The sequence below is a fragment of the Pseudopodoces humilis genome, chromosome 3, assembly GCF_049639895.1.
Source record: "Pseudopodoces humilis isolate 2021_Gansu_Grassland_sample_001 chromosome 3, ASM4963989v1, whole genome shotgun sequence".
Taxonomy (NCBI): domain Eukaryota; kingdom Metazoa; phylum Chordata; class Aves; order Passeriformes; family Paridae; genus Pseudopodoces; species Pseudopodoces humilis.
In genome coordinates, this window is record NC_142202.1 from 13,160,185 (window position 1) to 13,175,791 (window position 15,607).

Genomic DNA, 15,607 nt, shown 5'->3' on the forward strand with positions numbered 1-15,607 from the left:
TCTAATATCCTTTACAGCACAAAGTTTTAGGAAAAAAGGTTTTCTGTCTAACTTTTCAGCATAATGAACTTGCCTTTCGGACATTGAAAGAAGCAGCATGTGATTTTAATAATTATGTTGGTATGTAATTAAGTCCCTTTAAAGAAAGTATGGCATAGGGCAGTGGAAACTGAGGCACAATGCCATCTATCCTGAATATTGGTAAGTAAGTTTATTAGCTGGTAAAACATACATATGTATGATAGTTTGAAAGTCTTTTTGCTTATAAGCCAAAGAAGTGCAGGTGCTTTTTTATGTACAAATGTCTTTAAAAGTCTCTCTGGGGTGAATCTCTGCATACTGGAAAAATTATTATCTATTTGAAAAAAAATTAGTTTACCTATCTATGAATAATTGTTTCAATTTTATTTCATTCCAGTATTTTAAAAGCTATTTTAAAAGCAAGGGCTTAGTAAACTAATTCATATGCAAAGTGAGTGTCCTGGAATGGCTCTGACCCAGGGTGTTCCTGTGAGTCACTCTGGGGCCTGAGTTCATTCAGGTTTCAACTCACCAAGGACCACTCCCTGTCTGTTCAGGGCTGATTTTCTCAAGAAGCCTGGAAGCACCGGTGCTTCATTTCTCTATGCTGCTGTATCCAAGGGTGAAGACAGGTGCTCAGATTTAGCACATAGATGATGCTCTGAAATTTTATTAATATATATGCTTTCCCAAGGAGAAGGAAAATTCAAAGAGTTCTGGTGCTTTACTTGTGGGCACTGTCATGCTTGTACACGTCAATAAAATTTCATTTTCATTGTGAGATAAAAATGTATTCAACAACACTGGGGTAGAAATTCTAGCTGAAAAACATAAAAGCCTAGAAATAACTACGTAATCTTGTATTTATCTGTGCATAAAACTCTTACTGGTGTCAACATGAGTCTCAAAATTTAAATTAGTTTCAGTAAAAATAGATAAGGAGGTTCAATTGCGTTTCACATATTCATTTATGCACAGCAGTACAAGATAAAACCTGGATAATAGTTAATCCAGACTTTACCTGAACTTAATTCTTAAAACTGCAACCTTAAATTTATTCCAACACAGGTCTGGATACTTATGCATACATTTAAGTTACAAAGCATGAATATGTAAAAAATGGAAGCATAGAATTGTGTATCCAAAGCACAACTTGAAATCTGAGCTAACATTTTTCATCTTTGATCTCTGTGATATCTGAGCGTATCTGTAAATTAGGTGACATAAGCAAACAGAAATATGTAGTATTCAATTTTGTATATACTGCTGGTAAAAAAGGCTGTTGTTTTTTTCATTTTACTGAAGTTGTGCTACACTTTATGACCTTCACTTCAGGTTTATCATATTTAAATTTTGTTTTGGCCTGTGTTCTGCATGGAACTCACACACCAAACTACAACAATATCCTGCCTTCATACCCCTTTCCACTGTCCCACCCTGTGCTCCTTAACTCTCTCCTCTCAGAGCCAAGTTCAGGAGAGAGTTGGAGTAGATCACACATGAGGGATTCCTTCTAAATCTTGAATTCCTAATTCACAAAGTAATTGAAGTAATGGTGCACAAATGAGTGTTTTTTCAATGTATGGGATGCCTATATGTGGCTACTTAAGGATAAAACTTCCCAGGTCTAATTTAAGCAGACTTTGATTTTGCAAATCTAGCAGTGATTGCTATCATGGCAGATTTAGCTGTATCATTTTAAACCACTCTGTGGAATGAACAGGTACAGTACTAGTAATTCTTCACTCTTCAATAGCCTTCATCCATAGATTGCAAAAATATAAAATGAGGGAAGTATCATCATGTGCCTCTATCAAGGAAGTATAGGTGGCCTTACTGCTTGCAAATAAAGTAACACAGAGTGAAACAAAATACAGTGTCTTGAGGGAGGAGTAGTACTGAGTATTTTAATTGGTAGATGTTTGGTTTGAGCAGTGTATGTCTTTTACATCCACTTGTCTGCCTTTTCTCATTGAATAGCCCTGTAAGTGACTCTTAAAATTCAAGTAGTTTTTTATGATGTTTTCAAGAGGTACTTCTGCTATTTACTTTTTTTTAAATCAAATTATGTAAGAGTCATCTACTTGCAACTGACCAATTTCACGTATCATTTTAACAAAAATAGTAGCTATCAAGCAGTGATAATCTGAAGCTAGACTTTTGTTTAGGTTCACATAACTATGAAGTTCATATGTAAATGTGAGCTAATAAGAGGCCACCTTTGCATTTCCCTGGGAGACAGGACAGTGATTTATTTGAATGATCTCACATAAAGTAGTAGCTGAAAAGTCACTGTTTCATTAAAAAAAAAAAAAAAAAGATTCAATGTTAAACTGGTTTCAATTTTCCTTTATCAAATACAGTTGGGGTCAAGTCAGAAGTCTGAGATTTCTTGCTATTGTTGCCAAAATCAAAAGTTAGGACCCAAAAGACAAATTAATCAATCACAGGAAGAGACTGATACTTCCAAAAGTCCACGTGGCAGGGGGTCCAAGCAAGGGCACCCAGCACTAAAAGAATGAATTAAAAAATATCACCTGCTCTTCATACTCTGTGTATTCAGCAAGCCTCTCTTGCAGCAGCACTTACAGAGAAAGAACCCCCATGAAAACATTTCTCTTCTCTTTCACAAGCTGCAAACTGCCAGTACAGCTGTGTGATGTCTCCCAAGCAATGCTGATGCAGGCATCCCTTCAGGATCACAGTCAGCTTTCGTTTACATTGCTGTGAGCCCCAGGTAATCCCACCAGCTGCAGAGCTCTGTATTTGGAAACAGAATTTATTGCACAAGAGATGAGGCACATCAGGCCCTTCAGTTTCACTACACATCTAAAACTGGTGACATTAGAAAGCAATAATTCGACAAAACCATTGTCAGTCTACTTGGAACATCACTTGAGATTTGGAACTGGTAAGAGACGAATCATTTAGACTGATTGCAGTCGGGAGTGTCTTCTTTGAACTACCCCCAAGTAGCGTGAGTCATTTGTGCACCCAATTTTCTTTGTGAATTAGAAATCACAGAAACTCTCTCTCTAGGAAGTCTGCTTTCCAAAAAGAGAAGGATATTATATTGCTCACCTTCTTTGTGTGAATTAATTTCAATTAATTGCAATTAAGAGAATAATGTATGTCTTTTTTGAGAAGAGGAGCACATTTAACACATGAACAACCAATAACTTCTGAAATGGATCCCAAAACAGCTAAATCCAACAAGAATAAGCCTGTTTTTTAAATCAGACAAAAAAAATGAAAAACCTTCATATATTTAAGAAAAATATTCTCCCAACATCACATTATTTTCAATGAGATTTAAGTATCATTTTATTATCATGAATTAAAAAAAACCTGAATATTTTTCCTTGAAGAGTAGCAAAATTTGGCTCCGGATGAGTGATTATCATTATGGACATCTGCTTCAAAATGTCACTAGGCCTATTCTGGTGTGATGGGATTTCATCTCACAATATAAGTATAAAGAAAAATCTATTTCTCACAGATTTATGAAGCAGTTGCAGAAGCTGTCACTTAAATTTTCTTTATTACTGTGTATTTTATATTGCATATGTAATATTTTGCCTTCTCTGGAACAAATTCATTCTACTGTCACATTTCACACAAATAAGGAGACATTCTTTGCATTATCATTTCAATGCGATGAAGAAATTTTATTTAATTACCTGAAATGCTCATTTTTATGAGGGGAAAAAGATCAGACCCAGCCCATTTTTCAGGTTTAAACTTCTCCAGGGTTTAAACATCATTTCACATGTAGAGGACAGGAAGTCCTCTCAGTAAAGTGTTCAAAGCAATATAATCAAAATATGATAAAGATGGATTATTAAAGGAATTGGTTGGATTTGAAAGCATTTTATTATTTTCTGTTATTGCAAATACTGCACAGAAAAAAAAAAAAATACACAATAAAACAGCACCCAGTGTCTGAAATGCAGTTCTGTTACTCATAGCCCAAAGCATTCCAACCAGTGGTTGAAAAATGCTCTTTGATTTCCCTCTGTGATACAGACATCTTATAGGAAACAGATGCCTGTCACAAAACATTTTTGTCAGTGTGACAACACCACCTTCCCGTGCTCCCTTGTTCATTGCTGACTGTGCTCTTGTTTCCCTTCAAGGTCTGGCGCACCTGATGATGGGCGACCAAGGTATGGGCTCTGTTCCTTTTCCACTCTGCTTTCATTGTTTCTTCTTGTTCTGTAGCTGCTTTGAATCCATCACTGCAACCGATGGGCAAATGCTTGAAAGCTGTCTTTGGCTGCAAAGAAACACATGGTTTTGGTCACATCTTTTTCTTATTTCATTTTTTGGTTGTTTTTTTTTTTTTTTTTTTGTTTGCTGCGTAAGCTTTTGTCCTTCCTGCCTCCTCCACTCCCCCTCTTGCAATACAGTAACTAAAAAGAGGTGAGAGAAATAAGTGAGTAAGAAAATTTTGTGTATTTATCAGAAAATACAATTATGGATGACCCTATAAAAGATAAACAAAGTGCAAGACCATTCTTCAGATAGCTCCTGAAAGAAGATGCTCCTGTTGTAGCATTGCACACATTGAAGAGTCCATTTGCATTAATGCATGGCTGATTGGAAATGTGCAGAAAGCACCTGCTCCTGGCTTCTGGAATGCTGAGAGTACAATTTTGCTATCTAACAAAACCAGTGATTTTTTTCCTCCTAACCATTGTCCATGTTATCTTTGTGACAGTCTTTCTTATCTAAGCATGGGTTATTTCTGTGTTTCTCTGCATGTATACGATTGGGAAGAAATAAACTAAGTCCCTAATATGACACTGATTGCATCTCCATTTGTCTTCAGACACTTACCTTATACTTTGTCTCTTCATGTTCAGATACTGTTGCATTTACATGTACTCATGACTCTTACTGTTTCTCTCCTCTTCTTTATTCTCTTTTTTTGTCTGGAAATGCTTTCTTCATGGAACCATTTCACCAAATCCATAGGTAAAAGTAAAGGTATTACATGATTTTCTTTATTTTTAATGCCATCGGTATACTTTAATGTATGTATAAATAATGCAAGTAAATGTAAAATTTTTGCACTGATAACATAAGGTAGGTATATTCTTCCAGTAATTATTTCATGGATATCAAGGTAAGGAGAATTATCCTAAAGTACAGGCTGACCATTTTGTAAGTTTGTTTCCTGGTTTTGTGAGAGATGTAAAGCTTTGGCAGTGATAAAAGAGGCTACAGCTATAGGAAGTGCTCAGGATGAAATAACAGCCACATTTTGAGGTATGCCTTTTTCTCTTCTCAAAGAGCTGTAGTCTAAACCACCAGACACAGAAAAAACAGTGTGATGTTGCTCAGTAGAGACTCTCTGGAGATAATCTGTGCAGGGTCAGTCCACAGCTTGATGTACATTTTACATGGGAATAGCACTAACTTTAGCAAGTCTTTGCCCTCAGAGTTTTCTTTTATATTAATCACTTGAAGCATATCTGAGATAAGAATTGGACAAAGGAATGAGGAGGAATAAAAGCCAAAGAGAAGTGTGGGGTTACTTTCAGGGTTTTTTTGGGGTTTTTTTTGTAATTCTTTTTGTTTCTTTGTGTAAAGAATGCCAGCCGTGTTTACTTCCCTTCTCCCAGAGGAAAGAGTGCAGTAGGGGCAAGATTTTTTTCCTTATAAGTAAACATCAGGTTTTGATACAAGGACACTTGTTCACAGGCATTGTGTAAATATATTTTTATGATAAGAAGCTGGTCATTAAAAGCTATTTAATCTCTGTTACATATGGTGAATAATACAGTTCTATTCATGTTAAGCATTTGTCAGTGGGTGCCTATTCTTTGTATAAATCAGAAATCCAGTCTGCGTGGTTGTACTTCCCTAAATAGTTAAATTAGAAACAAACTTCCAGGTCTGTTGGTGTCTTGGCTGATTAGTGTTTCCATACCTAGAAAATTCATGTGACACAAAGACTGTAAATACAAACCTGTAGTGTCCTGTTCTCCTTCATGTCAGACCCCTTGGAAGGATTCTGTACCTGTGGGATGCCACTTAAAGGGTTGTGTGTGTTCTGGAGCTCTGTCTTCTTACTTAGGAAAAGTTTTTAGCAAGTATGAAAAGCAATCTGCTTATTTCTTTATTTTATCCTATAATTTTGTTTTGTTTGCTGTATAACTGATCCATTTGTTTTTTAACAGTACTTATAGTCTGCATGATTTCCTTATTGTTGTTACTCTCTTATTCCTAATCAGTAGATATCCTGTCTGCAATTAAATTAAAATGACATTTTTTATTAACTGAATCTTGACACTATAGATAATTTTTATTAATAATGCAGAAATATTTTTCTAAAATGTTCTGTACACAGAATCAATTATGTAGTATGTATGGCACCAAAGGTGTTTTTTTTTGTATGAAAGGATTAAGATATGAATATTATGACTATTTATTATGCATAGTAGCTACTATGGAGAGCAAATTTATAGCAGAACAGAAATTTTTCAATTATTGTGCAACATTTAGACATTTATATTTTTATTCTTAAAGGTTTGACAACTATATTAAAAAAAATTACCTGTATATATTAGCTACATTTAATGTTCAATAATGTGCCATGTAACATAATTTAATTAGTTACAGTTACATAACCAGTCACCAATCACCTAATCATTTGACTACATTTTTTCCTTTCATATTTTGTTTTTTTATTAGATTTATCCAGTTAATATAGAAATAATCATTACTGTGTTTTGAGAATCACAATAATTCTGCACAGATAATGGTGTATATTTGTTCAAATTCATGGAAAGGTTTTATATGTGTACCAACTCCAGCTGCTTGTAACAGAAAATATCCCTCAACGTTGAGCCATATCCTCAACCAGCATAAAACAGCCTCACTCTGTTGACTAACCTAAAACTTTACTAATACCAGCTATTTATGGATACATGTGGTCTTGAAACTGTTCTGATAACACACATTTGTATCACATGAAAATATAAAACATTAAGAGGGTGATGGAAAGGAATGAAGGGAAAAAAGAGGAAACACCTTTGTAAAAAGTTCCATTCCTTGAGAGGTATTCAAGGGCAGTAATGGTAAAATTCTGGGTGATTATATCATGAATTCATCTTATTTTGGAAAAATAAGCAATAAAACACTTTTAAGAAGCTTTACAAGGTAATTTATCCTGAAGACTATAAATGGCTGAAGTATCACCTTTCATTGTGTAGATATTCTTTGGGATACTGGAAAAGGGGAAAAAAAATTCAGTGTATCTTCAGAATACACACCTTCAGGGGAGGGTGCCAACAAGGTAAGGACCTGGTGTTGACAGAGGGAGAGATGAGGCAGCCTCTCCAACTGGGCAAGCAATACCAAGTTCAGTACCATCTCACAGTGCCCCTGATGTTTGTCATTTAGTTGTAAACCTAAATTGGGATACACTGGATAACCTCCCCACAAATCACTCCTCGTAGAATCTCTGCCTAATTCTAGGAAAATCTGCAGTCTTTTAGTTATACTGGCATTTTTTATATTTTCTGAAAAGATATATTTCTAAATATTCAGAAATATTTATTAATTCTTTTTTCATCCCCTGGAAATCACCTCCCTATACAGAACTTTAGCAGCAGGGTTGTTGCAGCTCTGATGGTGAAAAGGCATAGGCAAGATAAGGTTTGTAAATGGTGTTGATGTTTTTATTAGAGCACTTGAAAATGCTCAGAGCATTTGATTGAATTTGAAGCAAACCTTAAATCTGCTTTTCATAACAGGCAGATTGGTTTGCCCCAAACAAATTTGTGCCCAAACAAATTTTTCTGCTCTCTCCAGCTGTTGGAGGTGGTCTAATAAAACCATTTCCGCCTATAGACTTACCTCAGCAAAGTCAGGATTATTTTGTGATGCACAGGAGTACAATTAAACTTACATGGCAACTATTGTAAAACACAATTTCTTTATTAAAAAAAAAAATAAATCAATCCCATCCTTTCCTTTTCATATTCTTTTGGTGAGAAATGAAAGGAATTTATATTTCAGAAACTATACCTCTGACATGTATTAATTCATTTTTATGCTGCAGTTCTCTTAAGGCTATATATATATTTACCTATAGTTTATTTATATGTTATTATCATGCTTTTGACTATATATATATTACTCATTCTGTACCTAAATACAATGTTCATACTCCTGTTCTATTATTTTAGAGATTATGTGCAGCTTTAAATTATACATGAGTCACTCAGGTTCATAAAAACTCTTAAATGTTAGCTAGCTGGGCAATAAGTGTTTCTACCCAAAGATTGATAGTACAACTGCAATTTATTGTGTTAGATTGCAGGCTTTTGATGTGCTGGTATTTGCTATACTGTATATAAATGCTGAAGAAAGACTTCAGAATGGCAATTTATGTACGTGTCAACATCTTGACAAAGGAGGGCAAGTTTTTATTGCACATACTGTCGTACAATATCTGTAACACCAAAGTGACACCACAAATTTTTTTATTATCAATCACACAATTAATTTGACAGGTGGAAAAACAGAGCACTGAAAAATAAAAGCAATTTAAATAAATCCTTAAACAATCATGAGCACAGAAGTGGTATGTTGTAGCTAAGTAATTATGTAGTGCTTGTGTCATGCCACACAAACCTCACCTTGTGCCAGTAACCTCCTCTAACATCAAACTGCGTGGAATTCAGTCATTAGCCTTCCTGCAACCACAAGTTCATCCTACTGTAATGACTTTCATTTTTGCTCTGGCTTTGAAGAACTGAAATGGTCTTGGCTTCTTGCACCCTCTGATCTTTTGTGGATCGTTTAAACGCTGTCCTCTCCTCATCTGCTTTTGTGTGTGCTGCTTCAGAGTGGGCCTGAGAGACACCCATAGCCCAGCCTTCCCTGACCCAAGCCCCGAGAAGTCCAGAAACCCTGAAAATACTTTGGTACAGCCATGGGCTCGAGCTCAGCTCCTTATTTTTGGCTCAGTGCCCTGTTGACATGGATTCAGTTTCATGCCTTCTCAACTGCAGCTGGCTTTTGCTTGGCAAGCACAAAACACGGATGGAGGGCATTCCTGACTCTCTGGGCTTGTTCACATAGTTATATATCCTAGGTGACAGCAGCTGGTTGGAAAGATAGAACCAGAGTGAGGTAATTTAGGGGTTTGACACACAATGGGGTTGCCAGGGTCGGGTAACTGAAATTATTTCTATGTGATGCTACTGGAGAAGAATGGATAACTTGAGCTTCCCCACTCAATAAAAAGGAACAAGTCAACAAGGTTTAAATATTTAACCTCCATTTAGCAAGTCCCAAGCATTTTGAAAGTCTTGGAAAATTTACAAAATTATGAGCATAAGAATTTGAAAAATATTCTCTATAAAATTACCATTATTTTTAATGTGCATTACAATTCTTTAATAAACTAATGAACTTTAAAGTTCCTCAAAGTACTCCAAAGAGCAGTAGCTACATACACATCATATCTCTTCTGACTTCTTTTTTTCTAAAGAATCTCATAAGTATAGTTAAATAGAGGCTGCTGTTCACCAAAACTATTATAAGTAAGTTTTTGTGTAACCCATACCCCCATGCCTACAAATATACATTCTAATAAATATTTGTACTATCCTTATATTTGTATGGTCAATATGTTCAAATTTTGGTTGAATATCATAATGAACTATACACTGAATATTTATTGTGATGCATTGAAGCAAGTAATTTCCTTGCACTTCAGTGGGTGAATACCCTGCAACCATGGAATATTGACATTTGAAGCTGGAGATTCAAATTTATGTTGAAATATGATCAATTAACAGTCCCCAAGGAGAAAAAAAAAATGCAGCAGAACATGTCTGATGAAGAAGTTTTCTATCTGAAGCACATGGCTCAGAAGAAACCAATCAACATCAGGAACAGAAATGCAAATTCTTCCTTAAGACACACTCAAAATTCTATCAGAAATGGTTGATTCCTCATCAGTAGTATGAAAAGGAATTGTAAGGACCTGCCACAAATGTCATAAAAACATTCTGACGAAAGGGGAACACACTTATTTTTAAAATAAAAATCACTGCATGGTAAATGTCCAATCCACACCAAGAATTCTAGTGCCTTACCACCCTGAAAATAAAGAATTTATCATGTTCTGAATCATTCTGATGTCACTCAAAATTATCACGTAACATGTGTGTGTGTGTTTTTCATAGACTTCCTATGGATTCAGAGAAAAGACAATAAATTAAATAAATTTAATGTAAGACAAATGTTATATTTGCAGATATGTAGATTTCTGCTGGATCCACTAAACACTGTGGTAGGAGATAGTACATGAGTGATATTTTGGCTTCTTCAGCACAAGGCTCCACTTTGAGCATAGGTTTATCCAGAAGATGGGTATGCTGACAGAGAACCTTTCAGAGTAATATTAAAGCTCTTTCAAGATGAAGGATGTGTATTTCAGGCCAAAGAGTATGAGGGGGTTTATTGAGGATGGAAAACAGTTAAACTGTCACTCTGAAAAGGTAAAAAAAAATAAAATAAATAAAAAAAAAAAATCAGCAGGTGAGCAATACAGAAATAGGAAAACATAGCATTTCTTCCTTAAAGAAAACTTTTCTTTTAATGTAAGTGTAAATGTACATAGAAAATGAGAATTTAAAGCTGCAGTAGTCTGTCTCTTTTTTGCACAGTGAAATTCCATGAGAGTTTTATACATATTTCATAGAAATTTCCAGTGAAACAGGTATTTGAGAGAGGTGTATTCCTTGGATATTGGAATATCCTTGAGCCTCCTTCTGGACCTGAGCCAAATAGCAGCAGAGTGGCACTGAAGATTTCAGTTTCAACCTAAGATTGCACTGTATCTTCCAAGGATAAAATTCAGTCCTTGGAATCTACAAGAGCAACTAAACAAATGAGACCAACAGAATCTAAATTGTATTATTTCAGTGAAAATCAAAAGTAATTGGAAATTATTCTACATCTCAGAAGAGAAGTCTCAGCTGATCTTAACATTAATCCAATCAATCTCGCTCAGTGGAGTTTCACCAGCTAAGGGGAAAGAAATTAGAGCCCCAAGGAAGAGTATTTTCAACCATCTCTAGGATTTGTCTACATGCAGGATTACAAAATTCTGGACTAAACTTTATCACAGCTTCTAAAGAATCTAAATCTAATGAAAGTGAAGAACTCTTAAGAAGACTGCTCTTAAATGACTGTAAATGGAGACTAGGCTCTTAAATGCACATTATATTGATATTTTTCTACCAGGAAGAACTCCCTGCAAAGGAATAGAAAAATATTCAAAAAGTGAGGTCAGAATTGATTGTTCTTGTAGAAATGAGAATGGTGCATACAAACTTTTTAACCTACTTTTTACAGGAATTTTCTTCAGTGATAGTAACATGCTAAGGTACTTAGAAATGACAGAAATTTGAGTTATTGTCTTTAAACTCTTTAAATTAAACAATATAATTTGTGCAGATACTACTAATACACCTCTTTCCTGATTTTCAAAGACTTCTATAACCCTGATGTTCTTAATTGCTTTAAGGTTGCTTTCTATATGTACTTCAGGGTCCACCTAGAGCAATTAGGAGAACAGTAAAATTGTGCAATGAACTGGGAAGTTCAGGAGCATAAAGGGGGACTCTCATAGGAAATGAGTGTGGAGCACATGGAACGCAGACTTTGCTATGAGATTCTGCCCTCATTATTCTTTTAATGGTTTTCATAGATACCAACCTGTTATCCAGATATTGTTTTTTTTTCAGACTTGGGAGGAAACAAAAGTGACTGAATCTTTTTATTGAATTAATTTATTCTAGTGAAAGGAGTCCTTTCTTCCTCATTAAATTTATATTCAGGGCAAGGGTTTTTTCTGTTGGCACCCACTTAGAACAATTTTCTCATCAGCACTGCATTTCATTTAAAGGCAGTTTTTGTAATTTGCTCTATGACTTAGAGGTTGTGGTACATTTTTTTTGGTTTTTTTCTGCTCAAAGTAGACATTTATTCTTTAAAGAAAGGAAGCATCTGGACTGATTCACTGGCAACTAATGAAGCTGTACAGAAGCAACCTTGGGTAACAAGAGGCTACCACAGAACACCTGGTACTGCTGGCATCACAGCATTGACTTCAGTAGCTTCTCTGTATTGGGGGTGGGAGGAAATAAAAGCAGCTGGGTCTAATTCCTTTCATCTGCCTTTGCATACTCTTCAGACAGGGGGGAATTTGCTTGGAAAGCTAAATTCAGCATTAAATAAGTCTGGAAAATTTTCAGTAGGTTACATTACACTTAGCTAACAGGCCTGTCCTGAATTCCATATCATAAGCCATGGTTATTCCATTTTCAGGAGTGTCCACCCAAAGGAAAGGAAGCTAAATATCTTTCTGTAACCATTACTACTCTGCTTCTGAAGCATCTTTAAGCTGACAAAAACCTGAGAGGTTCCTGATGACAGCTGCATTGGTACTTAACCTGACCACACTCCCAACCAGCAGCAACATCAGGACTAGAAGTCAGGAAGAATTTACTTGTTTTCCTACTTTATTGAACCTGAGTGTCTCTGTTAGGAAGAACCTGAGTTATATCAAAAGGTGTCAGATAAGTGCTTTTGATCTCAGAAAAAGGCCATTGCAGGTATTTTGCTGGTAATACAAGCTGGTCTTTTGATTTTCTCAGTTAATGGCTCTGCTTAACCACTTGGTCTTACAAGGTACTTACAATATACATTTAGTATTTCCACAAGTCCAGAAGAAATATTTTAAAAATTCCACCAAAGTAATTTACATGCAAATCACCATTGAAAACTATGTTTGCAAGTTGTGATTTTACTACTGAAGCTGTGCAAAACAAACCATCATTTAGTTTTAAAACCAAATGCCTGTTTGAAAATGCTGTTTGCACTATCAATGGATTTTTATTTAAATGGATATTTGATATTATTAGTATTAACTGCAACTACTGACTAGTTGTTATGTAATTTTCAATTTTAGAAGAGTCATTTGGCTGTGGTTATATTGAACTGTAACACTACTCTATGTTGACATCATCACAAAAGTGACTGGAGATTTCAAAGGGTTCTATTTTAATTTAATCTTCATTTACCTGAACATGCCTACATCACTGGGGTACAAGTAGTGAACTGGTGATTTCATTTCATCCAATGCTTCTGAAAACCATGAAGTTTGCGGTTGTCCCTCTAAGTTCTTAGGTTCTTCAAACCTTCAAACACAAAAAATGCAGCTGTGACTGTGTCAGTCATACACTGGTATTTTTTAATGTCCTTAGCAGATTTTTTTGTCTCTATATTTTTCTGCAGTGCATTATCCAAATAAGAATCCATGACTGTGACTGTGTTATAATATTGGAAGATAAATTATATTTCAGAAAAGAATAATGTGAAAGTATCTAAGTGCAAGGTTGGATCAACAAAACTAGACTTGGAAATGAGTAATTCTGTATGATTCTCGTGCCACATATTTATCTGTATAGAACTTTTATACATCCTGTATGAGACAGGAGAATATCCATGGCAAATCTGTGTTCTGAGCATTACACAAAGCTACCTGAGTCCCAGTGTTAGTCTACTGCTACATACTACCCCAGGGCAAAGAAGGGGCTGTTCAGGTTACTGTGTAGAGGATAAATTCCTGTATTCCTTTTGCAAATATTGGGAAGCACTGAATAAATGGAGTAAAACACAGTAAGTCATTCACAATTCTAAAGGACAAATTCCCCAACAATTTACATTAACATATACACATTTACCATACATGCATGGAGCTGCATTCAGGATGTAGTCACATTAGCAGGTAAATGGAACCTGCTGCACTTCAGCACTTTACCTCTCAGAAATGGCTCTATCTCAGGTTTTGTAATGCTTTATATAATGACAAATATGTAATAAAAATTACTCATGTGTCATTATGTGTCATTTATTCTCTCTTCCAGGAAAACACATGCATTTGATATTTATCCAGCGCTCTAAAATAGCTGATAGAGTTACACCGTGCTAACAAGACTATTCATTTTGGTTGTCCCTGAAATGAATAGACTTGTTAAAGAAACAGGTTTTTGAGAGTTCTGCATTTTTCAAGCTGTTATAAAAGCAAAATGAAAGTCTAATTAATATTTTCCTTTTCAAAACGCCTAAAAGATCTGTATGTCAGCCCTATAGCTTTTTAAAAGTACATATAACTCTCAGAAATGTACATATATCTAGGTCATGCTAATTATCCACCTTGGGAGGCAAGAATGCGCCTATGCTCCTCTACCTAGTTGGCATACTCTTGAGACCCAAGTCAGAAGAGCAGGCTTCAGAAAGTCTAAAAATACATTTACTAGGTTCTTAGCTGTTAAACTGCTTAAAGAGGAGGTCTCTCATGTACTAGCTGACAGCCTGTAATTTGTATTATGCAGGAAATGAGACTAGATAATCAAAAACAACCTTTCTGGCCTTGAAGCCTATGAATCACACAGAACAGGAGAATTACTGTGGTAACATGTAAGAAAATTGTCAGACATTACAAAAGGCACACCAGTTTTGCTTTATTAGTGAAGCTTTTATCATATTTCTTGTGTAGATGGAGTTATGTGTCAATGAGCTACCCCACGTCCAGCCCTTATGGACTAAGTGGAGAAACCATCCAAAGCATTTTTCCCTTAAGCCGGGATGTAGCACAAAAACTGAAACACCTTCATGGGAAAACCTCCAATGTACATGGAAGTGTGAATCAAAGGGAGGTTAATCCTCTTCAAACTTCAATATTTTGCTGTGGTTATTTATTTTGAACACTTTGAATACTGCAGTTAATCTCATATTCAAGAGTCTTGTGCTATTCATTAGTTTTATTTTATACAGGTTCTCATAACAGATTTGCAACAGGTTTTGAAGGTCTTCAAGTTATACTGTAAAAAATGAGTTTACCTTGTCACACAGTGACTACTACACCAGATAAACCCTGGGAAAAACATTGTTGTGGATTATTTGTGCAGAAAAGCTACAGCTGTTCATATCTGCCCTTTTATACAGGGAAAAAGTATATACAAAGCTGGCAAATTAAATGAGGGATAGAAATTGTGATCTAATCTAGAAAATGCTATAAACTAGAGGGCAACACAGTCCCATAAGAGTGCTCTGAATTAGAGAGAAGAAAGATTCAAACTTATAAGACCCAGAGTCTTTTAATTTAAAGACTGAAGTCAGTGTTTAATATTTAGCTTATCTTTGAACTTCACAATTCAAAGTTATTGTTAACTGAGAGTTAAGTAGTCTTCTTTATTTGCAATATGCTCACACAAAAGGAGAGGATGGAATCATAGGCTACTTTATTGAAGGACTTATTATTCTACATCAGAATTATCTTTATTCATGAAGACTTCAAACACTTTCTTAACGTTCAGTTTTACTGTAGCCAGGAAAAGATCCTGTTATTTGCTAAAACTGAAGAAGACAAATGGGACTATGTAGTTTCTCCCAGAACACATGAAAAAAAAATTAAGGAGTTATTTAATTCAATGGAGTTAGAATATTTCAAGTTTAAAAAAATTCTAAACCTTTCCCTGGTAATACATGTTGT

At 35.3% G+C, this 15,607-nt stretch overlaps 1 protein-coding gene across 19 annotated transcripts in view; it reads left to right on the forward strand.

Annotated features, from left to right (window-relative positions):
- The window catches only part of NRXN1 (neurexin 1), a 675,655-nt gene that overhangs the window by 78,615 nt on the left and 581,433 nt on the right, over positions 1-15,607 (forward strand). For 14 of the 19 annotated variants that reach the window (XM_088053912.1, XM_088053915.1, XM_088053923.1 and 11 more), the window contains one exon: positions 4,158-4,187. The exons of the other annotated variants lie outside the window; for them this stretch is intronic. In XM_088053912.1, the coding sequence (XP_087910038.1) occupies positions 4,158-4,187 (30 nt within the window). The remainder of the gene's footprint in view (positions 1-4,157; positions 4,188-15,607) is intronic. 19 annotated transcript variants of the gene reach the window in all.